At 41.2% G+C, this 27769-nt stretch overlaps 1 protein-coding gene across 3 annotated transcripts; it reads left to right on the forward strand.

Moving 5' to 3' along the window:
- On the forward strand, positions 1-27325 carry mxi1 (max interactor 1, dimerization protein). 3 transcript variants are annotated; one of them, XM_026170330.2, is made up of 6 exons: positions 1-415; positions 2638-2740; positions 6545-6574; positions 23426-23540; positions 25570-25768; positions 26666-27325. In XM_026170330.2, exons 1-6 carry the CDS (start codon positions 187-189, stop codon positions 26827-26829), a joined length of 840 nt encoding a protein of 279 aa, XP_026026115.1. In that variant the 5' UTR covers positions 1-186; the 3' UTR covers positions 26830-27325. The 3 variants fall into 3 exon arrangements, with proteins under 3 accessions (XP_026026115.1, XP_080158904.1, XP_026026116.1); XM_026170331.2 differs by lacking the exon at positions 1-415 and adding an exon at positions 2034-2493; XM_080302778.1 differs by lacking the exon at positions 6545-6574 and having other exon boundaries at positions 37-415.
- Positions 27326-27769: the final 444 nt, after the last annotated feature.

Raw genomic sequence — 27769 nt, forward strand, 5'->3', positions numbered from 1 at the left:
GCACCATCATCTACTGACATTGGCCACTGCTCCACATTAAACACCCTGCATTCATAAAAAAAAAAAAAAGAAAAGAAAGAAAGAAAAGAGACACCATCTGACAAGAGCAGCGTCCCCCAGAAGCTGCCTCACTGCGAATTGCGCTCAGCCCGTCGCCAGAAAGCTCGGAAACTAAGAGGGGGGGAAATGGCCAAAAGTGAGAGGCAAAGAAGAAGTTTGAAGAGTGAGGAGTTCTTTTTTGATTCCGATGCGTCTCTCTTGGATCAGCAAGATTTCGAGATGTCTAGTTGTCCTTTCAATGACGTCTTCAACTCCAAAGACTCCCACATGGAGCAGATCAACACTTTTCTGAAAAATGTACAAGTTTTGCTGGAGGCTGCTAGGTTTCTTGAGAGCGCCGAGAGGAAGGACGGAAGTGAGTTTTATTTGTGTGCTGCGTTTGATCTTTTTCCCCCTTTGCATCTGAATTTCAGGAAGGAAAAAAAAAAGACTTCACTGTCAACAGATTCAGACAACAAAGGGTTGAGTTCATTCAACTAAGCACCGCTGCCTGCAGTAAACACAGAATATGAAAGAGCACCAGACTGATTTAGGTGACCTTACTTATTGCAGTTACGGGAGGGGAGAAAAATATAAGCTTTCGTAATTTTACGGACTATTTTTACCTGCATTATCCGCATTATCTTCGTGTAGAGCTATGTCACTCTCCACAACTCCCAACACAGGGATCTATAATTTTTGTACCTCCCTGCTGCATAGACAAAGCAATATGACATAATGATTAGGTGTGTGGGTGTGAATGTTGGCTACGATTCCGTTATAATAAATCTGACCACATTGCAGCGCCCTCCAACTCAGTTTAGGATGATGTCATTGTGCCCCCGCAGACTCGATCGGTGAAACAAACTGAAACTTTATAGATAAACGCCACGGCTATAGCTCGCGGCGTTGACTCGACCTTTTAGAAAATATCCGACCTTGCGTGATTTTCTTGTTTATCACGCTATAAGAAATGATGTAATTATAGATAAGTTGGCTGATTGCAGAAAGCACGATCATTCAGATGGGTATTGGATTGGCACGTATCCAATGTAATGACATGTTATCTGGGCAATGCACTACTAAAAACGACTCTTTATGATCATTTTCATGGCTTCGCTTTCATCTAACTCGTGACTTTAAAAGACCGAAAAGACGAATTTATATATGCATTTTTCTGTGCACGGCATTTTTCGTGCAGAAAGGTCAGTCACGTTGGGTGAAACGCGCTGCGAAAGCCTTTGAAGTGATATCGACTATAATAATGCAACGTGGGAAATTTTCTACAGAAAGCAGTCCTCTCGATTGTTTGCTTCCTGCTATTTTGGGGGGCGTGTCGCACTGGCTTCCACATGGCGCAAGGTTCCTGCGGTTGGCTAGAGGCGAGCTCAACCCTCGCCGCCTGTCAAAGCCTTTCGCCAATCGAAGTTACGCTCGATAGCAACGTCACGTGTTGCTGGGCCTGGCTACAGCCGACCAAGACACGCCTACTGTCCCAGTGAAGGATGGGATTTGTAGGGCTTTTCTATAGGACTCGTAGTCTGGCAAGAATATGGAATTACATGGATATTTAGTAATTTAAATATGAAAAGCAGCCCTAATTAATGCTTTATTATTTTTTGTCATGCATTTATGACGTTGTCATGAAAAGAAGCAACAACGTTCCTAAACTTTGCAAGAACAATAGTAAACACACCATTTTTTAAAATAATTTCTGCTGATCTGTGCACTGGAACTCTGCCAGATGTATGTATTAATTTACACTGACCTGTTGTAGTTGCAGTTGAAACATTATTACAATCGTGAATGATTTTCCAATCGATATATATCTCAGTAAAGGTGGGCTAAATTGTGAACTTAATGGAATGTTTGCGTTTGAGGTAAAATGGACCATATTCACCAAAATACTCGATTTCCCAGAATGCATTGCACTTAGGCCGGCCTCTCCCGCCGCTGGATCCCCGCCTCTCAGCTGAGCAGCTAAGTAAACAAACAGGAAAGGAGAGGAAACGAGCTGCAGCACGCGCATTGCTGGTTCAGGGTTCCCTCGGGGACGTTTTATATTGTTTTTATCCAATTTTGTAAAAATTTGATATCGTGTTTCGTAGAAACTTTTAAATATTTTGATACGCTTTCTTTTTCTAACAGTGAATTCTGGCGAGGATTGGCTGTAGCTTGCTAGCTTGCGAACACTGGATTTTTTTTCTTTCCTTCCCTTTTGGCGAAGGCTGTTCATGAGCCAGCAAAGGCACGGAACAAGGATATAACACGTCAGTTTTAATAATAACCAATGCACTGTCTTCCCTGTAATTAAAAAGCGGTCGTTGCTGCTGCTTGCAAAGCTAGATTGCAACGTCCAACACAGCCAGCCTCAGGAAAGAATGACGGCTGTTCAGCTAATAAATATCCAGCGGTTACTGGAAGCAGCAGAATACATAGAAAGGAGAGAAAGAGGTAATAACATTTCCAAATGTCTCAGTTGGCAGTGACAACCCTGTACTGGTTGTCGGCTCAAAAAGGGTGATTTTCGAAGTAGAAAGTGTCCCCCAAAAGAAAAAAGTAGCTAGTCAGTTAACCACCAGTTTTTTTTTCCAACAGAGTGTGAACATGGATATGCCTCGACGTTTCCATCAAATCAGAACACAAACTACCAGAGGCAAAGGAAATTCCGAAATAAGAAGTTCAGCAGTAACCACAATAGGTAAGACACTATTCTCAGTCATTTTTGTGATTGCTGGGGAAAAGTGTCTGTTTTCTTCTTCGTCTTGCTATTTATATGCCAGTAATGAAAGTGAAGTTCTGGGATGGATGACACTGCTGCAGATAGCATGTGATCCTAAACTGCTGCCAGCTGGTTATTGCAGCGTTTACGCTTTTCAGATAAAGGGGCTGACATTTGAATAACAAAAGATCGATCCTCGAACTTGTAGAGACATCTATAGTAGCTACGTGCACGTTTGACCGTCAACACCGCTGGTTCGGTGGATTTGACGGGGGGTGGCAGCAACAGGGGCTCTGCTGGCTTTTCATCAGCTGATTGTCAAACGGACTGCAGTGGTCAAGGTTAGGGATCATGGTGAAAGTAAAGACTTTAAAACGAAAAATGTCGCTTAAGAAAAAAAATGTTGCAGCAACATCTTCTACTTCTATTTATTGCCTAAACAATGCAGAAACATTTTCCCGTGATTTTTAAATTTAGTAATTTCTTTTTTTGTGGTTGACTTTCTGTATTTCCCCCTAGTATGCATTCTCCACTTCACTGTGGGAGAAAGGGATATTTAGTCTTATCCCCTAAAGAGGAAACGCTGCTATTTATGGCATGTTTTGTTTGCAGACACCAAAAGACGAATATGTGGAGCCATTTATAGGACTTATGTTTTGTATAATCACTGACTTGCTATTTCATCTTTACCTTCATATTCTATAAAAAAAAACATGGGTTCACAGTTTGCATAATTTCAAAGCTACTGGTGATTGTTATGGAACATATGCTTAGTAACACTCGCTGATAATGACTGTCACATAGATTAAGGCCCTTGTCAAACACATTACTTTCACTGATGGCAGACACTTGTATTTAGTAACAGGAGTTGGGAGGATCCACTGGATTTGTGTGGGTTTTTTGTTTGTTTGTTTTTTTTAAGTTAGGCTGCTTACATTAATCTTTCCATCGACAGTCATACATCAAACACAAAGCCCACTCGTACTCTTGAAGAGCTTTTTAATATTAATGTAAGAGAAGGCCACCAAACAGGAACTGCGCATTACTCATCATGAGCGCACAATGCTGCCTAGTTCTGCATGGCAACAGTCACGATCAGATATATTGTTAGTCTGACACCATATTCATAACTCTTCATAGCATTTAGTCTTGTGAGAATATCCATAAGGACACATTAATGATGCTTAATGTAAAGTTAAATGCTAGAAAAGCTGTAAGCTTTCACAATGCATGCTTTTTCTGAAATCTGCTTCTAAAGTGGGACAACTTTGAGAGTCTGTAATCAAACTGTTTACGTATGCAGGAGAGAAAATGGAAGCAAGTGGCAAAGAGAAAAGATTTGGTTTTTAAATGCTTCGAGATGTGAAGAAGCACTACCAATAAAACTGTGCAGGGATAATGCTTGTTGTTTCTATTCATAGAGCTATGTTTACAACTCGCCTATTGCGTTAACACATTTTGTATTAAACACCCATTCACAGCTTCATATTGTGATGTGGTTTCGTTTACTCCCATGGGGAGATGGGCATCTGGCAAACTAAAAAAATAAGATCATTCGATGGGCCTTTTTCATTCAGAGATCCTGTGTATGACAGAAGCCAAGTGAGCAAATTAAAGGCATGGTGCATTAGCCAAAGAGATCTACAATGCAGCCATCTTCTGTGTCTGCATTTTTAATGACAAAAAGAACATCATATATACCTAAGCTTCAGTCTCAAACATGTTCTTGTTTATTCCTTACTTATAAACACTCCAAGGACCCTTTTAAAATTAATGTTAAGCTGACATCTTAGAGAATATGCTAATTTATTCATTATCATATTTACATTAATATTACATTTTATTTTAACACACTCTTAGTTGCTTGCTCCAGTTATATCTGCCTTCTCAGTAGCGTGTTGAGGCTTAAAGTGATGGGCTTATCTGAATCTGTCCTCTCTTGCCTACCGTTTATAGCAGGGCAGCTTTATCTCGCTGACCCACTCCCTGCATGCATATACATGCGCACACATACGCGTACACATACATGCATGCCTGCCTGCAGAAGGAAGCATGCTGCTGTTCTGTGTGGCCTTGCTGTCACTGTCCAGACATGCAGATATGGGTTTCAGGAGGCAGGGAAAAAGGATTGTGATGATAAAACCCACGTAAGTTGACTTAGGCCAAATGAAAGGCCATTTTTCAGTATAGTGAAATAGAGCAGCTGAAGAGATTTCCCAAATGTAAAAAAAGAAGTTTGGTTTCACACAAGTTCCTTGGAATCCTGAATTTTAACATTGTTCCCTAAATGCGCTTTTAAAGGGAACCAAATGAAGGTTCACATTTTGGTAAAACATTCAGAGTTTGGAAATGTTACAAAGCAGGATGTTGGTTACCAAGCAACACAGACTCAGTGAAACCACTGTGACAGCAGATGACGCAAATTATGCACTCCAACGTATTAATCTTCTGTTAGCACAACTATTGATCTGACTTTACAGATCAGACAGTTACAGAAATAAGCGGAGTTGGAGACAATGAAAATAATTACATGTGTGCAAAGAAGTCAGCGTTCAACACAAGACTGTGGCTATTCATTTTCCCAATAAAGAACTAAATGTGTGGCTGTTAGCTCATTTTTTATGACATTTATGGAGATCACCATTAAACAAAAAGAGATTATGCTGTTTTAAATGCACCATTCATATGATTTTAGTTTGTGTGGCTGGCCTGGTGAAGAGCACAGCCATACACAATTTCAGTGCTTATATAATGTATATAAAAGATGAAGGCATCCACGTGAGCATGTAGGCTCCTTCAGGTTTTAAGCAAATAGCCTGCAGTGTCTGAAATGTGCCTGGGTTTTGTTGTAATAGTAGCTACTCAGCCTGGTCATAGACCTTGTCATGTCAAATCAAATATACTGCCACAGTTAACTTACCATACTGTCTAGCATATCCAACTAAATAAACAGTAATCTATTCATTAAAAAATGAATTCTTCTGAGTCTGGGCCAATTTTTACAGATGGAACCGCAGCATTCCCTCTGTTCTGTTCTTACCTCTTGCTTCGTCCATATTTCCTGCATGCTTATTACCAAGATGGCAAGAAAAAAAGCATACTGCAGTATTGATAACCCACGCTATAGAAAAGTGCTTGACCAGGTTGCATCCAGCAGCACTCCCCTACCCCCATTTTGCCCCCTGGGAGGAGGTAGAGTGCAGTTTGTGTGAAAGGGAACTTGGCCATTTAAAAAATCTGGGGGAGGCCTTGTCTCCTTTCAGTATGTTTCCACACACAGACACTCTTAGGGACGAGCTGATTCACTTTAGATTATTAACAGAGCACTGAATCCTGGATGCTTTTGTGTATTTGTGTGCGCACGTTCCTACTTTACCAGTCGCACGCACATGCACAGTGTGAATGGAAGTGTCTGCAGTGTCACATCCTCCCTTGCATTATTGAGGAAGAGGCACTGTGCCACAGTGCATTCCTGGATGTCACGTTGACATTTGTTTGTGTAAAGGCTTCAGTGCACTGAGCCTAGAATTGGTCTAGTTTGAGATTAATTAATAAATCTGTTAATCAAATTTGACACTCCAATTCACCATTCACGTCTCAGCCCGTGGTTTTCTAGCTCATACATACTTAGTATTCTAATACTACCCATGTAAAGTAAATTGTTTTTTTTTCTGATAAAGACGCCCTGTACCTTTTATTTTGCTTGCTCATTAAGGCAAAATTGTACATTTGTTCTCTTTTCTTTTTTTTTAACAGCTTCTGCTTTTTGTTTTTTGTTTGCAGGTCGACACATAACGAGCTGGAAAAGAATAGGTGAGTTGGCAGTGCATCTTTAAAACACATTTCGGATTTAATCAGACCACAGACTGCAGGCTCATACATGCCCTACCCACATATATCAAGTCTGTTATGACCTACTTCTTCATTTCCCCTACAAGGTTATGGCCTTTTAAGTAAACGCTTATTTTTCTACAGGTCTTTAAAGATAAAAGTACTTGGGTGGCCCAGTTGGGTTCATGAATTCCTCCTTTTCGTTTCACCTTACCCATTTCCACCTCTAATATGCATAATCCTTCCACCTTTTTGTGTAACAGTGAATCATATGCAGTTTCCTTCTCCACGTTTTTGCATATAACTCTGTGGGTATGTGTGACATAAACTTCTGTCTGAGCTCTTAGTTGATATTCAGTAATGGTTGACCAGTCTAGCAGTCAGAAAAGGGTTAAAATCGAATGAATGAAGTTGCCGTATAACGATATTGGGCATGTTTGAGCCACATTCTTTTGTGGTAAGTTACATCTTACTGAGGTTGTAACATAAGCATTTGTTAGTACTGGCAGGCTTTTTTTTCCTTGCACGTTTATGTCTACACCCTCGTCCCGATTGTGGATACGTACTGCTCCGTTCAAGTGATTATATGCCATTTTACTCTGGCACAGCATAGATCCATTCATTTTCCAGATCAAAGTATAGCAGAACTGCACTGGTTAGCAGGGTTATGATTTTACTTTCCAACTTGTTTGTTACTAACAGAGAGGCGTGATTTTGAAGCTGCATCTCTGGCTAGGCTTAGATCTTTGGACTATCATGTTAATTATTTTAAGCCTATTTTGTTCAGTCAAATAAAATACGGGTGCTTTTCTGTTTGCAGTCCAATGGTTGTGTCCAGTTTGTGTACACGCCTGCAATTTTAGTGTGTAGCAGACATACGTTTGTCCTAGGGTATGATTTAAAAACTTAAAGTGAAATGACATTAAATCAATGTAGTATGTAGAAGCAGCATAAATTTCAGCACTGTATCTGCATCTAAAGTTTCTTATGTTTCTGTACTGAATTATGTCTGCATTCAAGTTGGTATCTGCAGTGTAGGAAGTGGTGCATTTAACCAGACTTTGGTTTGGGATGGTTTTATTGCTAAGAGCAACAGCACCTTGGAAGCCCTTATCAGACTGAGTTCACTACTAGGGTACTTGCTGGTGTTTATGCTCTTTATTCCATGCACAGTCAAGCACTAGAGCCTTTTCTTTGACACCATAAATAAGAATGGCCCGACTTGCAGGATTTATGGTAAATATATGAAAAAACGCATGCCTTCCATTTCATTATCTCTGAGCGTGTGGGTACAATGAAAGGATGCGAGAGGCTGGAACCATTCAGTGTAATTACATATCACCTCAGCCTGTTTTTTCTCGCCATTCTCCCTGGCAGCCTTTTCTGAAAGGATGGGAACATTGGAAGGAGAGCCGTCCAGTGATCTAAATATAGACAAGAGTTGATGTCTCATCTTGGTGCTCATATACAAAGCCACACAAGGCCGGCTGGTCGACTGAATGGCCTCAGCAGATTGCAGCACCCATGCGGAGTTGCATTTTTTTTTCTTTCAGCGTTCCACCCCAGCAAATACATTTCAAAGGGGAAAAAAAATGTGCCAACTCAGTTGTTTGTTCCTAAAACACAGTGTGAAGGATGGATTTGTTCATTCTTTGGGCTGATCTTGTAGTAAGGCTTGTTTTTATGGCCATGGTCATTCAGAGTAGATTTGTATAAAGCCTATATGTGGGAATCACTGCTAACTATAACAGGAGATGCAGAATAGGTGTACTTTCCTACCCTTTTTGCTCTAATGCTTTTTTTTAAAAGTTTGAATTAGATTTGGTGATCTATATCTGTGTGAGTTTTGTTTGTCCATTTGCTCTGATGTTTTATACTCCATGCTATCTTCTGTTTGCATCATATATTACTCCTCCAAAAAATGATTACTTCATAAAGTAAGCATCCTAATTGTGTCACAATAATGCTTAGTTTGTATGAACAGGAATCTTCTGACTGTGCTGTTTTTGCTTCCTTTAATTAAATGGCACAGTCTGTAGAATCCCCTGAAAAACAGCCTACTTTCTGCAAAGCACTAAATCACTAGAGATGGTTTGAAGAAGTTCAGAAATAAGCTAACTTGTTTAAATGTTAAAAACGACTGACCATTCATTTGTGCGTTAGTTTAGTGTCAGTGTGTTTTCATTCGCAATACGTGCATAATGTCCAGTGAAACTTTCTATCCCGTCCCTCCTCTTTTTCCTGGCTGCACTTTGCAGTCTTAGAGAGACATGCAGCAGCAGAGCAGGCCAGGAATAAGCTGTCCTGTACCAAGTCTGGATACTGACACCACTCTTCTCTTCACTCTTGTCTTTGTTTTCAGCTTGACACAGTTAGCTTGGTGTTGCAGCTTAGTAGCAGGCGAATAAGAGACTAATTCACATTTCCATTTGCAAAGAAAGAGTAAAAATTGAAATGGTAATCAATCCTTTTAGAGCACACTCAAAGTCAGAATCATTTATAATCCCTCTTTTTGCCAGAAGCTAATCCAATTCCCTTTAAGCACATGCCCCAATGTAAGTCATATGTTTCGAGCATAGTTGTTCATCCAAGTGTGTCAGGCTTATACCATGATCGTGCAACAGAAGCAGCTTTCGTTCCATGTCAGCAGAATTCCAAGTCCTGTAAATTGGAAGCAGCTCCTTTATGGTCCAGCCTGGGTGGAGCTTTTTCCAACACTTATCAAACTTGTGTATCTACTGCAGGCAAGATGATTTGCATTGCATGGCTACCGCAGCTCTTGATAACCTCTGAGGCTTGTAGACTCAGTGTGACAGCAGAGACGTTAGGACACGGATAAAAGGCACCGAAAGGGGGGGAAAAAATCCCCACACACATTCCAGATGCTTACCGTGGGACCAGATAACGTAGTCATCTGCCGCTTTGATCATGTACCTTCTAACAGCCTTATTTCACCTCCACATGTCACTGCTAAATTACACTCCCTTAGTAGGATTTAACAGTAAAAGGCTTGTATGACTGCATGTTGTGGTTCGACTGCTTTGATCTCACGGCCTTATGGTTATTAGTCATTTTCTTTAAAACGTGTTGATTATAAATTCAGAGTGCTCAGGTTAGTTGGTGATTTATTGTTGCGCGTTGTGTAAAGCATGTGCATAACATTAAACAATTAAGAGGTTTTTTTATGGCTCGGAGTTGAATCTGTAGGGGCTCGAGCAGTTGTGGATTTATTATAGCTAGTAAAAGCTTGTTTTATTGATTAATAATAAAGCCATCAATCAAAAGGTAACAAAACAAGAACCATTGCTTATCATCTGAGTTCCTCCTGAACTGCCACTCATCCATTTTTAATATAGTTCGTTGAGGCCAGGTCTGTAATGCAGTCAGAAAATTTTCCCAGGTAGTAAAACCAATGTTAGCTTTTCTTTTTGATTTGACACGGAGGAGCTGCCTAAGGCCGTTTTTATGCTCGCCATGTGGCTCGTGTCGCGGGTCTCTGGTGACAAGTTTCACATCACATCCTGTATTGCAAGACAATCTTTGTGGAACAGTCTTTCACTAATCATGTCGGTTTTTACGGCCATTATAATGGTAATCCTGCACAGAAGCTCGGACACATACAAATACAAATGTTGGAGTAATTTGAAAAACTTGAGTTTTTGGAAAGAACGTTGCAAAAAACACTTGCCAACTCTTGGCTTTTGACATCTTCTCCTCCTTATCAGTGTGTATGACGTGATATTGTCTGAGTGGAGAAACCTATCGTTTTGGAGAATACTGCAACGGCTTCTTACAACTTAATTGCAGTTATAAATGGCTCCATCTGTGCAATGATGGCACAGCGGTGAGCAAAGCGACCACTGCACAGGGTATTTTAGCACCTCAAAGAATGAGCTAAACACCTCTGAGAGTGATTCTGTGGATATGTTTATCAGAAACACCCTTAGCCATTAGAGGTTGGCCTGCCTGACATGTAAGGAGTGTTTGTGAAGTCCTGATTTTTTTTTTTTTTTTTTTTTTTTTGGTCTAAACATGTAATGCCTCATTTGCAGTCACCGTTTGTTTGTGTATGTGTGAAGTGTATGAACTTGACATGAACTTGGTCGGATTTACCTTTAGCTGTTATATAAACAACACCTATTATGACAATTTTCAGGCCAATATATAGTCTCCAGCTGAGTGGGATCACATATTTCAGAGTTCAAAGAAGGTTTTTATTAATGCAGTTACCTAGTTTAGTCCCTGCTTTTAAAGCCCACTTTCTTTTCAGAATATGCAGACCGTTACTGGCCAACAAAAAAAACTGCTTGATCAATGACAGTCATGTGAAAAAACACCTTTGCTATCTCTGCTGTAAATTTTATCAGGAGGACACCACTGACATTGAAGGTCTTAAAGCAAACTGCAAACATACCAAATCATATTCATCTGCTCATGTCTGGGCATAAATCCAGTCCAAAATGTAAAAAGTGGATAACACGCAATAACACGCATGCATGCGTGACACAAAATTAACTGTGATTCAGCTAGTCACAACCCATACAGCAATATTTTTCTTTATGTGTTCAGACTTTTGAAAGCTTTTCTTAATTTTCCAGTAAGTCTAAGCTAAATATCACTAAAGAAGGGTGGCACATTTTTTAAATGGCACATTACTTTGTTGCCACTGACTGCCCTCATTCATTTCTGCTCTTTCTAACCAGTGGGCTTAAAACACTGCACTGCTGTTCCAGCCTTTGGGTTGAATGAGCAGTCGAACATGAATAAGCCTGGGTTACTCTGACTGTGTTGATGTTTCTTGAAGAAAGCAATACTGCTTCTCGAGTCCAGGGAGTGCTGCCCATTCTCAGGCCCTGCTGCAGGGTCTAAAACTGGGACCATTTGTTCTGACCAACGTGACGACTTGTAAGCTTTTCTTGGCTCAGAAAAGCAGCTTAAGAGACTTGATCTTTGGTCTGGTGAGCCCAGCTAGAGCATGCACATGTGCTGAGGCATGTCACCTACCCTCTCTCTGAAACCACTCAGACCCAGTTCTGAATAGTCGAGCTAAGCTTTGATTTAGCCAACGATGGTATCTCAGTACAAGGAAGTTATTGAGATGCTGATGGGATGAGTAGAGAGATTGGTCAAACACACCTAATTAAGGGAGCCTTAAGAAGCACGCAAGCCTTATATAAACTCTCAGTGTGTGTACAATGAGCATTTCTGCCCTGTCAGTAGGACATAAGCCTGTACTCAGTTGGCAAACAGTCAATTTGTAGCTCTGGCTAGAAGTCTACCTGCTCTACCGACTAGTGTGGAGGGTTCCCAGCTGCAATGAAGACGTTATTTTCTCTTTTTAAAATTATAGTTCACTCATAACATGGTGAAAGAATCTTCACACTTAAATTGTGTGTTCTGGAATGTGTGTATTGTTTTCAGCTAACTATAAGACAGGCTGAGACGTTTGCATTTCACTTGTGCCACATTGGTAGCATAAGTGAACTATTCTGAGTCAAGTGGAGGGAAACTGGATTAGCCTTTTCTGATTTGCATATCAATCGCACCTGCTGCTGGGTTTCTGAGGGTTCTGACAGTAACGCCTTTTTGTAGTTTGGCATTCTTAGCAGGCCAGTCACATACATCTTTTCGGGGAGCACTTACCTTTTAACATCAAAAATGTGAAAAATCCACATAAGCCTCCAGATTGTGGGTTTTTTTTTGTTTGTTTGTTTTTTTTTAAATAGACAAATAGAACCTTTTTACTGAGAAGGAAACAACAATGGAATAAAGTACTGTTAAAATCTGAAAAAAAAAGTTTGCAAACATTTGTTATCACTGGCATGCTGCCAATGTAAGCTCAATAACTGTTGTAACTGCTTCTTTAAAAGACTTCCTGGTCAAATGAATGATCAGTTTGAATCATCTTATTACATGGGGTGCTATAATTATCTCACACCTTTATTACTATCTGTAATTTCAGTATCAAATACTGCTTGATTGAAAACAGGTCTGTAAGGTGTCATGGACATAGCATGTTCTGGCAATCCTCACTGGTTTGCCGTCAGATAAGACCGTAGATCTTTGTTTCGTCCCGACACAAATGTTCTGTAGACAGGTGTAAAGAAGACCCATACAGAGGATTATATGTAGGCACTTGAAGGCTTCCTCATCACTCACATCTTGTCTCGGCTCTTCTGACCCTTAACCCCTTGTCTGGGCTTCTTCTTGTTGTGCTTTTATCCTGCAAGAGTACATCTACACAGCACTCTGTGGAAGGATGGTGTGACCAAAAGGAATAAAGCTGAATGGCTATAGAAGCTTAGTCAGCAGGTTTAAGCCATCAAACAATCCCCTCTCTGACTCAAAACCTGGTTAAATTTTCACTGATTAAAATAGAAACATTTTCTTTTTATTAGTTTGTAGGTGTTCGGTCTTGTTAGGGTACAGGCTGTACACACAGTCTGTACCATAATACTCTGCAAAATGTTCCTCCTACACATTGGGTTTTTTGACCTGTGCCATTAACAAAACTGTGTGGGGCTGCTTGATTAGGCCACTTTGGAGAAAATGGGTGACGCTGGGGTTACATAATGTTCCAGGAAGAAATGTTCCTGCGTCCCTTCCTTTTTCCTGAAGAAGCTTGTTAAATGATCTGCCTGGTGACTTAGGATAGAAAGAGGTAAAAGGGGATGCTAGCTGAAAGTGCAAGACACACTCAGTTAGGCTAAATCTGACTATTGCTTCTATTTTTAGCCTCACAGCTGGGGAAAAAGGGGGAAAACACCACTGTCTTCTGACCAATCACAGAGGTTAATTTTTCACCAATGAGAGCAGTGTGATGGAGATGCATAGGAAAAAAAAGTCTCCACCCTTTACTGCCTCGTGTACTTTCTCATCATCAAACCTGCACTGAAAGTCATATGAAATGCACATGTTTAAAACTAATGCATAACTTCAGTAGAATTGCATGCCACCAGCTGGATTCAGTGACTTTAAGTAAATTTAGAGAGAGAATCGTGTACATTTTGCGCATTAAAGGTTGATGTAGAGCATTCGGCTGACATGCCTTCCCCCACTCTCAATTGGATGTATTAAAGCACATGAACAACTAAGGGGGTTGTTGTTTGACAGGACCCAACCTGCCCCCAGAGCCAACATCTGGTTGGATGTCCCTGGCTTTACACTAGGCCCATTTTTGGAGAAAAGCCATACTGGAGTTTTAATCCAAAGCTTTTGCCCTCACCCCTCCACTGACAGAAGGCTGAAGGGAAACTGAGGGTTGCCGATGGGTCAGTGACTGTGTGTGCCATTGTGTCCTCAAGCTGAAGAGCAGACAAATGGAAAAAGAGGTTGCTCCCTAAAAGAAGAAATGAATGTGTTTTGAGTAGTGTAGGTATACAGTCACATGATCTAATCTGTGGGATTTAGGCCATTTGCCAAAGACACATGTATTGGTAGTATTTTAGATCAGGTGGTATCACTCTTTTAAAGTGCCCTGCCCTCCATCTCTCGTCACCTCCGACCCGTCAATTACACCCCCCATTCCTCCTTTGCCCTCCAACTCTGGCTCTGTTTCTGTGGCCTTCTTTTTTGTTCAGGCCATCTATTTGTCAGTTTCCTTCTTTCTGTTTCTCTCTCTCTCTCGTCCAACCTTTGTCAGTGGACCAGATTAAAAGGCAGTGTGCACGTGTGAACTAATCCGTGCGTTAGTGATGGGTTTCAGCCCCAGAGTCTCTTGGCCCAGCCACACAAAGAGCGCATCGCCCTCTCTCTATTCCAGCACGCTCTGCACGTGTGTGTATTTGTGCGTGAGCACGTGTTTATGTCTGTGGTTGCTGCTCGAAAAGGGTAAATTGACGCATTTTTGCTTTCATCCCAGTTCTCTCAAAGTGATTTGTTTTGTATCATCTGTTTTCATTCGTTTCAGCCTGTCCTCCATCTCTCCTTTGCCATGTGTCATGAATGTGTTTCAGCAAGTTTAGCATGACACCAGCTGTGGCCTGGTCAACTGTGTTCTATTTTATTTACCAGTTGTGTCCTTTAGATTTGTGGCAGGGATTCTGCAGGTCTACAGTGATTTCTTTCTTTATTTTATTTTTTTAAAACTGCCATTTGCATTTTATTGCCCTCGGTTTCCAGTCTCGTTTTAGCTCCGAATTCATATCCATATATACATTTTTATTGTGAGCTTACTGCCATTGGAAAAATTGTCTCTCTTTTCCACACACTGAATCTCTTTTTTTGGGATTGAGGTCAAAACTGCCTGAATGCTCAGTAGTTTCATTCCCACCCACCCACATGTGGCAATGCATTTTCACACCCTTTGCATTTTTTATTTTTTTGTTTTGTTGTGTTCCCTGTCATCTAACCAGACTGTCCTCATTTGGCATAGTTTGTGTAGCGTACCAATACTTTTTAATTATTATTTAACTCCTTAGCCAAGAAGGATCCTGCTGTATGTGGAAATGTGACGCAATCCCTTTCTGTTTATCAAATGCAGTAAAAATCTGTGAAAAATCACGTTTGCTCGTAAGGCACTGACCATGTAAGAAACTTTTCTAGTTAGATATATATCAGTACACTCAAAATTCTGTTCCTTGTGGCAGCTGTGCTTTTTATATATTCCCTGTCTTGTGAAAAAGAAACGCCTCCAGATTTTCCTGCCATTAAAACTGGAAGTGACTTTATGAGCCCTCACCTACTGTCACTGTCCAACTGGGCAAACAAACTTTTCTAATACTAACGGGCTAAGATCAGTTAGAGTATTTTTCTAACTAATTTTGGCTGACATAATGCATCAGAGATTATTGGCATGCTGTGATTTATTTATTTTTTTGTCTAAATTTACATAACAATAATGATCACCCAGAGAGAAAGTTGGAAGCAACATAGACGGTGTGCACCCTCCTGGATAACAGACCACAAGAGCAGCATAGCTCCTTTCCCAACAGCTTATTCGCTGGTTAACAGAAAAATAACTTACAAATCCAAATATTAATTCGGTTAACTAATATGCAGGTTCAGCTCTTGATGCCATATGTGCATGCAATATGTATGTTCATGATGAATTTTGGGCTAAGGATGTGGTTTTTTTTTTTTTTTTTTAAAGAACTTCTGCCATCACTAAGCGCAGTTGAATTCCACGTAGACCGCCGCTCGTTTGTGCCCATGGCCAGTTTCTGGGCAGATTACACAGGCAGAACCTTCCCCTTCCCCCCTCACTCTTTATATCCCTCACCCTTGCTATCTCACTCTGACTCTCTACATTCATCCCATCTGTCCATGTTTCATAGAGGAGATGAGGAAGGCATCAGGCTTTCAGAAAGAAAGAATGGAGAAAAAAAGCCTACAGTTGCTTCAGAGCAAGGATTGCTCTAATCTTGTGCGTGCCATGTTCGTGTAGAAATGTGGCGAACAAGCGCACACATCAGCGATGGGTAAAATATAACTTTCACGGATCTTAATTTGTCAGTTGTGCAGCTTTTTAGCTTTGTTATAATCTCACAATCATATAGCTTTCAAAAATTTGTGGCACCCGTGCATTGTCAGTAGCTGTTAATGACTTCGTAGCACGTTATGGACGAGCCATGGGCAAATGTTTGAACCATCTGTAAAATCATGAATCAACACAAGTTTTTTATTTTAGTTGTTTTACATTTAAGTAAAACCTTAAATGTAAGCTCATCTCCATCTGCACTTCTCATTTCCTTAACTTGCCATTTATAGCTCAGATAATAAACCTGTAATTGGCTAAAGCACATACAACAGGCTCCAGTTTTGCAGCCAGGCTGGTGCCTCTTTGATTACTGTTCCAGTAGTTAAACTAGTAAATACTGGTATTTCGTAAGGTGCCCTGCTCTGTAGGGTCAGACATCTGACCTTGGCTTCAGCTTGACAGCAGTCATGTGAGAGGGACAGATGATCCCACCTGAACAAACAAAAAAAGAGAGAAAGCCATAGATGGCATAATAGACAGAGAGTACTAGAAGAGGTAACTTTAGCAGAAAACACAACCGTGGCCTTTGTAGTAAAACCCAACAAAGAAAGGTGGTGAACAAACACGGAGAACAGCAGAGAACTGTTGTTCCCTTACTGTTTTGTGTGTATCTGTTTGTATAACATTAGAAATGCTCGTGCTGTTGAGCTACGCAGAACACAGTTATTAATGTACATGTTAATGTGATATATTGTTTATATCTATTCATTTTTAAGGTAAACTCCAAATGGAACCAATATATCAGTAACATATACAGGTGACCGTAGTGTCAATAATCGACCTAACTGACTGTTCCAGTGGTGGTGATGACATTTACCACTGTTTGGACACCTTGTTCCTCTGCTGTGTAACATCAGTTAAGCACTGGGCAAATGTTCAAAACTAGTAAAATGAAGGGCTAAAAGACAGTTAATTGTTGATAATGAAAAGTTATTTGTTTCTTTTACACAAAGAAAGGAATAAATTACAAAAAACCTAAATGAAAATGATCTGTACCTGCATCAGGCTTTGGCTAAAGTGTTACAATCTTTGCATTAGTTGTTTAAAACTGTTCAGTTCTTATAGTTACACCAAAAGTATCATGGGACAAATGTAGGTACTTCCATTTGATTAGCGCCCTGTTCATTTATATTACATGTCACCATCTGTGGTGTGGACCACGGTGCCACATGTGGTTTCACTCTGTATCCTCTGTGAGAAGGAGCCTTGCGTGTGATTTGGCGTAGTGGCTGGGCTTGGGTAGCTTAAGCAGTAAGCATCTCACATTTGCTATTTTTAACCACGAAGTAATGGATTTGGAATGTTCTGGAAAATAATGTCCAAAGCACAGGAAGGAAAAAAAAAAACATCTGTGGCCACATTTTTTTTTTTTTTGTTTGTTTCGATTTAATTGCACTCCCCCTCAAAATAGATCATTTACTGTTGAAGTTGATGTAGCTCCTCAATGAACATGGCTTAGTCTACTTTAAATGAGGCTTTGCATTATAAAATACTGTAATCACTTCAGTAATCGTTGACATCATGTGAATCACAATTTTCTTTAAATGAGTCTTGACACCGCAGATGGAGGAAGGAACAAAAGAACTGCCTCTAAGTCATATTCTTCCCCCTCCCTAATAGGGTGTTTAATGATGTCTTAATTTCCTTTCTTATGTCACGTTAAAAGATTTGCCACTGAGACAGTCAGTGGCGACGTGTAATTAGTGTAATAACTGAGCGAAGGGTCACATCCTCTCCCTCCACATGCACTAGAAGTAGGTCAGATTTTGTGTGTGTGTCTGTCTCTGTATGTGTGTGTTAAGTGGGTTTCAGAGAGTGGGGAATTTGCAAAAGAGAAGTGCATTGACTGGTATCTGGGCTGGAAATCTGAGACTTCCTTTAAAAGCATGTACAATAATTATGTCAGACAACGTAGATGGCCCGAGAAGTGATCCATTATTTACGTATTCACAAGTTTAGAATCTAGGGCAGCTACATTTTCCCCTCCATAAGTCACACTTTGAGTAACTGTGTTGGTTCCAGAGGACTTTAAATGAGAAATAATCAGAACCAAAAGTGTGCCTTTGAGATGTCATATTATAACTCTTTGCATTCAGGTGTTCAGTCCTTGAAGATCCTAGTTAAAGATGTGAACATTTAAGGTTTCATTAAGGATTCCTGTGTTTATTGAGGAATCCATGTGGTTAATACAAAGCCTGTTATTTAATTCACATGCCAGTCTCTGCTGGAACTGAGGATGTGTTTAAATGAGAATTTTTACTTGCAGATCATAGTCATAATATCTTCACACTTCTCTCATACATTGTTGAAACATTTCCAAGACACTGCAGTTCTGATTTCCTCACATTTCACTTGTCGTGTTAATCGTGTGGGAATAACAGCAACATGTCAGAATACGTAGGAAAGCATGGATGCGCTGCAGTGTTTGTGCCCTTCATTGCTGTTCCAAAGGCAAGCCTTTTCTGCACGTGTGTTCCTGCATGGATGATACAAGAAAAAGGGAGGCGAGTGCTGAGCTGCTGTACATAGGATGTGCGTAGGTTCTGTCAGAGTAATGGTGGGCAGCTCCTCCATACCAACGGGGAGCGCTTCAAAGTGGTTCTTTAAAAAGAACTCTGCTTCAGTCACATTGGAGGCAGTTTGACGCATTTTGACAACATGCGAAACAGCTAGAGGCATATAAGGAGAGCAGTGCAGAATTTTAAAGTATAAATTCTCATCTTATCAATCATGAATTTAATTGTTCATTTGCAACGATGAGAAGCATTTAAATTACACTCGGAAGTGTTGTTAGCCCTTATACATAAAAGGTAAGTCTGTATTAAACTGAACTAAAGCAAGTACCAAAAAAAGAAATGTGATTATTAGAATAAAAAGGCAATGTTGTGCACATGACTCACAGAGAAGCTAGATTTTGAGGGGTGCATATGAAAGAAAAGTGCAGTGCAGTGACCCAGGGCTGCCTGGCGGCTCGGTCACATGCCAAAGCCAAAAGGCAGAGCTCGTGCTTGCCTGCTTACCCATCTGGGGTCCTTCAGGAACACAAGACACAGTTCATACACCCAGACTTCCAAGCATGACAAACTTGCATGCATACATTCCATGGAAGTGCATCACTGTCTCCTGAGGAAAAGGAAAGGCTGGCTTTCTAAGTGTTCAACCTGTAAGCTTTGTCTTTTAGGATTCATCATGGGAGTGCATTCATATAAATGTGCATATGCATTAGAGGATATATATTTCTTGTTGTTGTTGATGATTTTTATAAGAGAGTGTGGGGGAAAACTCACTACCTAACTGTCAGTTATTTCCCTCTACTGAACAGAACTAGGCTGTTTTGCTTACTGTCACTGAGTGATCTGTCCTCTGCGTGACAGTTGGTAGCACAGGTCCTGGTAGCCACGGGTAGCCATCTAATCCGCCACAGATGGAGAACTCTTCATTCAACCTACATCGCCATGCCATTCATTAAACTCTGGAAGTGCAAAGTAGGGAATTATTTTCTTCGCTGGTTTTAGTCTACTTAGACATTTTGTCACTTAACAGATATCTGGAAAGATTCCCAGTCACACAGTAGATCTTGTTAGTCGTTGTTCATCTGTTGTTTGATGAATGAGATGATTATTTTTTGTTCAATTGGATTTATTAATATCATAGCTTGATTAGTCCATGTAACAAAAACAAGCACTCACTCAGTCTTCTGTACAGATATGGAAGCCTTGACTTTATGTTCATCTCACCTTAACATTATAAAATCTTCTTTAAAAATATTACTCACACATACAAAAAAATGAACTCAACAAGTGGTCGTTCCTCTCAGGAGAGCTATTTAAACCCCATAATCTTTGACCAGTGATTGCATATTAATGATCAAGAAACTGACCTCACAGCCAATTATAAGGTTGGGGAAACCTGCAGTCAGCTGAGACTGAAGAAGTCACTTGGATGAGTGACCAAACGTTTCTCTCACAGAAAACGCTACGTCCAGATGAACAGAATCAACTTCTTGTTATTTAACTCCACTGAAATTGACTCCACATCAGTCACCACTGAATCACCCTGTGATCCTGTGATGTCATATCCTTTAACCAAATATGTTTAAGCAGTCCTTAGCATTAGCAGCAGAGGACATGAAGTTATGGGGCTACACAGTAAATCCATAGCTGTTTATGTAACTGGCACCGGCCTTTTCTAAGAACTCTGGGAACAGAAGGCTCTATTGCTGGTTACATAGCTACAACAGGGTGGAGGTGATACTGCCTGCAGCAAGCAGGTATTTATGGTCACAAGCCTGCACTCATATTGTAAGCTGTAAAGGGCTTAAGCTCTTTGGCTGCTGGTCTACATGATAAACAAGCCTTTTTTAGGGATTAGAGACCTGCTCTGTTAGGCATCAACAGTAGCCAGGAACTTATGACCTTTAGCCTCTAAGTAAGACAGTTATACTTTATCTAGATTGACACAGTGATGTAGAGGTCTTTCTGTGTGGCTCAAGCCACATTATTGTACCCTTCTTCAAGACCAGCCTCTTCAACAGGGCTGGTCATTGCAATCAGGATTGGAAATAAGTTGATCACACTGACATTCAAAGGTCATTTAGCTCTGAATTGAACACCTTGTGCAGGGACTGCACCATATGCACATCTGCTGCCTGGTGTTCGAGTTAATGTTGGTGACTAACATGGTGAACGTGTCTGACATTATCTTTGCTTGCCTGTAGCTTTAGGGACATACTGCACGATCATTTTTGACACACTGCCCTGTCGAGGATAACACCTCCAGTTTGGCTTCCTATTACCAGCCTGTCCAATGTGATAGTGAAGAATTACACAACAATAACCCTTCTCAGTTTTGATTTTCACAGTTACATACTGCTCTTCTGACGCTCCTTGTTATGCTTTTTGGACTTCTTTGCCATTTATAGTTATCGGAGTGCTACACGGTAAAGCATGTCATCCACCCAGAGATAAGAACGCATGCCACACAGGCGTTTCACATGCCTGTCTATCAATAAGAGGCACAGAGAGGGTTTTGAACGCTACTAGCAATTACTGTAGCTCGTGTTGAGTACATTACCAAAGGTGGTTATAAAAAGGTCAGAAGCAGGAAAGGACAGTGATAAAATAGGTGACAAACTATTTATCATCATCATAATCTCTTCCTTTGATGTTTGAGGTTTTATGCTGTTTAAGAAAAAAATTGATTTAGCAGCCAGACCAGTGACAAACTGGTTTACATGCCGAGAAGCACAAGTTCAGTAATATCCAGTGATAGAAATGTGGTGATAGTGGTCAACAGAACAGTTCATGGTTTGGTTTTTTTTGTTTTTTCTGTTTTGTTTCTTTTTGTTTGTTTTTTGGGGGGAGGGGGGGGGGGGGGGGGTCCATGTCAGTGGGTCAGGATGAGAGAAGGATGGAAGGAGTAGAGGAGTGGTTTTAAGTGGAGGGTTATCTGGGGTTGTCTGCTAAGATATTTACATTTATCTCTCTGGGACTGGAGGAGAAAGCTGTGGTCTCCGATGTCTGGAGTTTGTTAACTAAATGCCTAACAAGCCAGACAGACAGACCCACACATCAGCACTGTGTCCCGCTCTGCCCTCACCGCTTCTTTACCAGACAGCCGATGGCCATCTGTGGAAAAATGCTTGCATATAGACTAGAAAAAAGCAGTGAATGAGACTTGTGTGTACATGCATGAGGTTGGTGTAACGCGAATTAATATTTGTGCCAGCTCTTCAGCAACAGCTCCCTGATAAATAATATATTGGCATATCAGCAGAGCTGAAAACACACTACGTGCATAGCTCAGTTGATTTCAAAATGGTTGGACTGCAAACATGGCAAATTACGCTTAATGCCTTATTTCCACATAATCCAGTAATAATCCTGATTATAGCTTTTAACAGAATACACTGAACTCTAATCACTCTCAGAAATATTCGGCCATGTTGTGCTTTGTTGTACGTCCTCGACGTCTCCCAGGTGCAGCTGCGTGTATCGCTCAAGGCTGCTGTAAACGAGTAGCATGTGAATAAGTGACAACTGATGTATGTGTAGACGAGGGTTTGAGATGAGACACGCAGATATACATTACGCAGATAAAGAGGAAAAGGGGGCGGGGGGGCTCTGCTTTGTCCTGTGAATAGAACTGATTAAATGGACAGATGTCCTGATAGTCATCATGCAAACTCCCAGAATAAAAGGCTGTGTGTGTCTGTGTGTTGTGACTTCCTAACTTTTACTCACGCAGCCTGAATCAGGGCTCCTCCTAGTTCCCTCCCCAAACATGCAGTGTTTGTTGAAGCACACACTCACGCACACATTACTGGCATAATGGCTGTAATGGCTTGCTCTTATGTTCTTATCAACACCATCCACACTGACCCCCACCCCTACACATATGCACACAGACAGATATACTCTATGCAGCACTTACATGTATCCAACAGTCTTAAAGAGCATAGCAGAGAGCTGTCTAGCCCATCTTGCAACTTGGTGCAGTGAAGCCCTGCTCTGGTCCCTTGAGTTTGTCTCCTGTAAGCGTCCCAAGAGAACGTTTCTGAGTCTTGGTTGCTCCACTAAGTCTACTGCCTCCTAATGTCTCTCCACCTTTCCCTCCAGGCTAGCTGAAAGACAGCCCCTGCTAATGGAGCAGTGATTGTGTTATAGCCACAATTATCTCTTTTTACCTCTCAACTCTGGTCCATTAGCAGGATAGATAGTACCTGGGGCTTGTCTTCAGTCACAGAATAAGGTACTGTCAGGATGATGGACTACATGAGCTGAGAGAGGTCCTGGAAATGCCATTATACCACCACCATGCCTTTTATCGCCAGATGAAACTTATTGTAATGTAGGCGAGACAAGTATCCATACCTAGATTTATTAAATACATGCAGATGATAAACCTCCTCGTTGTTGACCCGTAATTTTGAGATGATCAAGACTCAAGCCAAATCTGTCACGGGTGGAGGCCAGCACCCCAAAGACAACAGAATACTGCCTACATCTAGCTACTGAAGCAAGGGTGTTACAGACGAAATAATAATTTAAATCGAATAATTTAAATAGCTTGACATCACAAGTAAAGAGAGATGCCATATTTTATTTGTTAGGGTGCACTGCTCCTCTAAGAGCCTTTAGACCTTTGATACATAGTTACAATGGGCTACACATTCAATGCTTTGTTTAAAGAACTCCCCCAATCTGCATGAACTTGCCTGAGGCTATTGAACAAGACAAACAACTACCACACTGTATTTCATGTTTTGCTGTATACACAGCCGCCCTGCCCTATTGTTCCTTTTTTATTTATCTAATTATGCTTTTGTTTCCTCTTTGTTACTTTTTCCTTTGTAGACGAGCTCACCTGCGGCTGTGTCTGGAGCGGTTGAAGGCCCTCATACCCCTAGGACCTGACTGCAGCCGTCACACTACCTTGGGCCTGCTCAACAAAGCCAAAGCACACATAAAGGTACATATGATTACCCAGCTCTTAGCTAAAGCTGGTCCTGTTTTTTCTTTTTCTTTTTTTTTGTGATAAACAGAACAAAGAAACTGCAAGCTTTAATGATAATGATATTAATGACGATGCCTTTCTGAAGGTTTTTAAACTGAGTGGTTACCAGCTGACTATGAAAACCTTATTATTCATTTGGTCAGAAAAAAAATGAGGAAAAGAAAGGGTGCAAATTACCAAAGACTCACAAGTTGGTGCCTCATGATTGGGTTAAAAATATGCGAAGAGAGATTTTTCAAAGGTTAATGAGCATCAGTGCTCATGCAGAGCCAGTCCTGTTGGTGTCCTCTGAGAACCAGCCCCCATTTAGACAGATTTCTGAATGAGATGTTAGATAGTGTTGTGTGGCAAAGCATTTCAGTTGAACTTGCCTGAGAACGGTCAGTCCGTTAAGTATTTTGGCCTGAGTAATTTGATGTTGTCTTGGGTTCAACATCAGGCTTCTTGTGGTGTAACTGGTTCTAGACTGGGCACTCAATTACGGATCAGTGGGAAAAAGGTATTCAAAGCAGGTGCCAGAAAGGACTTTTTTCCATTTGGAGATGCACTTAAAATTAAGCCTGAAACCCACTGCTATTTTCTGGGACATATTTTCTTTAAGCATTGGCTCAGAAAGACGTCTGCTGTTTGAAGAATGCCATGATCATGAAGGAAAATACACCATCACACACTTTCACCTGCAAAGGGCCTCAGAAAATGACCGAATATTCACCTGATGTAAAATTCTGTTCAGAACTTGTGGACTGGAGAACTTCTCCCCCCCCCAAAAGAAAACAAGGCTTTGTGCCAGTTATTCAAATGAAGGGTTGTTAGATAGATCACTGAATAATTTGAAAGGTGAAAGTATTAGGACATGGTGTGTCATGTCATTCGTCACACATGAAAAAATATTTTGCTTGGAAAGACCAAACTCGTGTTTACCTTTATGATAAAATGAATCCACAGTAATTGTGCAGGCAGTGTAACACTTCACACTTTGTTATCCACTTTAAAAGCAGGCATGTGACTGCCTGAGAGTGAGCAGTCTGTAAGGGGAAAGCGAGGCATAGCATGCACTCACGTAACAGACAGGACATGTACAAAGGCGATATTGTTGTTGAGGTGGGCCTCCGCCAGCTCTGCCGCTCGCACTTCTGCTGCTGCTGTCAACTTGAGTCTCTTCATCGCTTATTGATGGCCTATTGTTTTGGTCTGTCGCTGGGAGTCACGCTCATTAATGTTGGCACCCATGACATAAGGCTGCAAGGTTACATCACAATGTGGCTGTATCGGGCCCTGCCACGGCCTTCATTTGTATCATAATGGTGCAAGGCAGAAAAACAAGCCGACACGGTGTAAACAAGACAGGTGAGGAAAATCATTTAGGGGTGTCGTCGCTGACAGCAGGAAAATCCGAGGGGACAAACTTGTTTAATTTGCTGAATACTAAAGAGCTTCTGGGGCATTGTCCATGTGTTTGTTCACACCCTTTTATGGAGGCTCGATGGCTGTGAATTCTCTGGACAATTACCTTTTCTGTTCTCACATGGGCTCAATCTGACACCAGAGTTTGTGGGGAGCTGGCGGAGAAAAGTCCGTTTAGTCTGAGCCCATTGATTCAGACATTTGTGTTCTCACATGAATGTATGAAAAAGGCCTGTTTCTTTGCTGGCTATTCATTTGTCTAACCTCTTTTCTCAGCATTATTTTTATGAGGCTTTCCTCTTGCTTACACACTTAACCCTCCTGTGCGTTCTCCAGGATATTGGCAAGCCTTGAAAAGCAATGAATTCATTTACAAGCTAGTAAGACTTCAGAAAGTATTAACAAGGATCGAGTTTCTTTTGCAAAGCAGCTGAATGTCTTTCTTCCTCCCTGTCATAGACAGTAAAGTTTTTTATAACTAATGATCCCTACATGTCATGAATATGATTATTTAGCACAACACAATGTCTATAATATCTTTTGGTGAAGACTCCTCTCCTCTTCTCTTTCACCTCACCAGAAACTTGAAGAGGCGGACAGGAAGAGCCAGTACCAGCTGGAGTCTCTGGAGCGCGAGCAGAGGCACCTTCAGCGTCAGCTGGAGTTGCTGAGTGGAGGCAGTGGTGCTGCAGCCCAGAACAGCCCAGGGGAGGGAGAGAGGATACGCATGGACAGTGTGGGCTCCACCCTCTGCTCCGACCGCTCTGACTCTGATCAAGGTATGTAAGGTGGCATGCATGATTTTTAATTAAGCATCTACACGGCTATTAAAACATGTTTTCACACATGGATAAATTCACAAGGGTATTAGCTGCGCTCCGCTATCTGCCATCACAAGGACTTTACAATAGGGGGCCAGCAGGTTAAAAAACAGCTCATTTTTAGTATGAGTACACTGGACATTTGTGCTCTCACATGCACCTCTGTCATGACTGCAGTGCATGTGTGAAAACAGCTAGAGCCTCCAGCTGCTGTCGGTCTAATTTTATAGCACTGAGGTTGGGTTGGTCAGAGCTCCTCTGAGACTGCATGTCGAGGTGCTGATGAAGGACATCAGATTTAAAATGCAAAATGTTTCCTGAACTGAAGCAAAACCAACATGGTGTCTGTTTGTTTGTAACGATGTCAAGTATGAGGGACATGTTTTCCTTTGTATTTTATGTTAAAATGACTCTAACCTAACAGAGAAGCATTAAAGCCATCATTAGTGTGTCACCCTGGTTGTGAGGTGACAATTTTAACCACTGAAAATGAAACTGACTACAATCTCCTTTCTTTTCATATTCTGTATTTTTGTTTTCATAAAGTGCTGTGGCACAAGCCAGATACTGTGTAAGATACTGTGTCATCATACAGTACAGCATGTTGCTGTATAAGTAAGGCTTTTCTCTAAGATATTGTATCTTTAAAAAACTCCAAAACAAACAAATTTCTGGCACCGCTTTTATCCAAAGGAGAAAACAACATGGCAAACAATATAAAACGTAGGAAGTTTCTTAAAATATCCAGAAATAAAGTATCAGCAGAGAATAGTTTTCTTAATAATCCTCAATGAAAGTGGAAATATGTTAAATTGATCTGTTCTTCTCCCCTTTCATCATTTTTCCATCCTACAGAGGAGATTGAGGTGGACGTGGAAAGCACGGAGTTCTCCCATGGAGAGCTGGACAGTGTGAGCACAGCCAGCACCAGCGACCTGGACGACCACAGCAGCCTCCAGAGCATGGCCAGTGATGAGGGCTACTCCTCCTGCAGCGTCAAACTTGCCTTCTCCTCCTAGAGCCCCGCCCCACCGACGTGACCATCACATTCCTGCCAAACTCGCCTGCCCTCCCATCTGTTATATCCATCCAGCCATGCCTATGAAACACACACATCCAGTCTCATCTCCGATGACTGGCACGCACCCAGCTAATAGTGTCCCCCCTTTGCTCCCAGCCTTTTTTTTTTTTTTTTTTTTTCTTTTTTTTGCCCCACGCTTCCCCTCCACGCTGCTCAACCCACTTTCGGAGGCGTTCCAGTGAGAGCTCTTTCTCGCCTCTGAACTTTGAACCGCTCCGACCAACACTGACACCAGGGACCCAGACACAGACTGCCAATTGGTTCAAATCTTATTTTAAAAGGAGGACCAGAGACGTAGACATCATCTTGAAGTTTGAAGCCACAACATAAAATTAACTGTTGATTTTTATCTGCTATTTCCACACACCTTTAAAATCCCCAAATGTATTTCAAATTACACAGCCCCAAATATGACTAAAATGCTCTTTAATTAATATAATTGTCTGTTTGGTTCTGTCTAATGTGGGTGTTTGCCTATATCTTATTATTCTGGCGTTGGGCCTGGCTAAATCTGGACTGGATTGAGGCTGAACTTTGCCATATCTACACAGCTCGTCCCCGCAGCCCTGAATTTCTTCCTCGTCTTATCGAGGTTTTTCTTTTCTTTTCATATTACCTGTGCTCTACACCACAGAAGCTCTGACCCTTGAATTGGTGCTATTGTGAAATAAACCCACCAACCAACCAATGGGGGAAGCAGATCAGATCCACCACTAAGCTTTTAAAGCGAACAAAGCGCATCTGTCGTGATTGTTTCCGACCACACACGGAGGAAAACAAGCCACAAAAACGGAGGGAAAAAAATAAGAAAACATTCCTGTCGGATGTGGGTGCTCAGTGCATTTTCAAAGAGTGGAAATTGTAACTTTGTGTGTGTG

Source organism: Astatotilapia calliptera, chromosome 6 (genome assembly GCF_964374335.1).
Source record: "Astatotilapia calliptera chromosome 6, fAstCal68.1, whole genome shotgun sequence".
NCBI classification, from domain to species: Eukaryota; Metazoa; Chordata; class Actinopteri; order Cichliformes; family Cichlidae; genus Astatotilapia; species Astatotilapia calliptera.

What these genes read in the sequence shown, in the direction of transcription:
- mxi1 (XM_026170330.2), top strand. Translation starts at nt 187, where the DNA reads ATGGCCAAAAGTGAGAGGCAAAGAAGAAGTTTGAAGAGTGAGGAGTTC. An exon ending in AACGAGCTGGAAAAGAATAG is followed by an intron (nt 6,575 to 23,425) that starts GTGAGTTGGCAG and finishes TTTCCTTTGTAG; the next exon opens with ACGAGCTCACCTGCGGCTGT. An exon ending in CCGCTCTGACTCTGATCAAG is followed by an intron (nt 25,769 to 26,665) that starts GTATGTAAGGTG and finishes TCCATCCTACAG; the next exon opens with AGGAGATTGAGGTGGACGTG.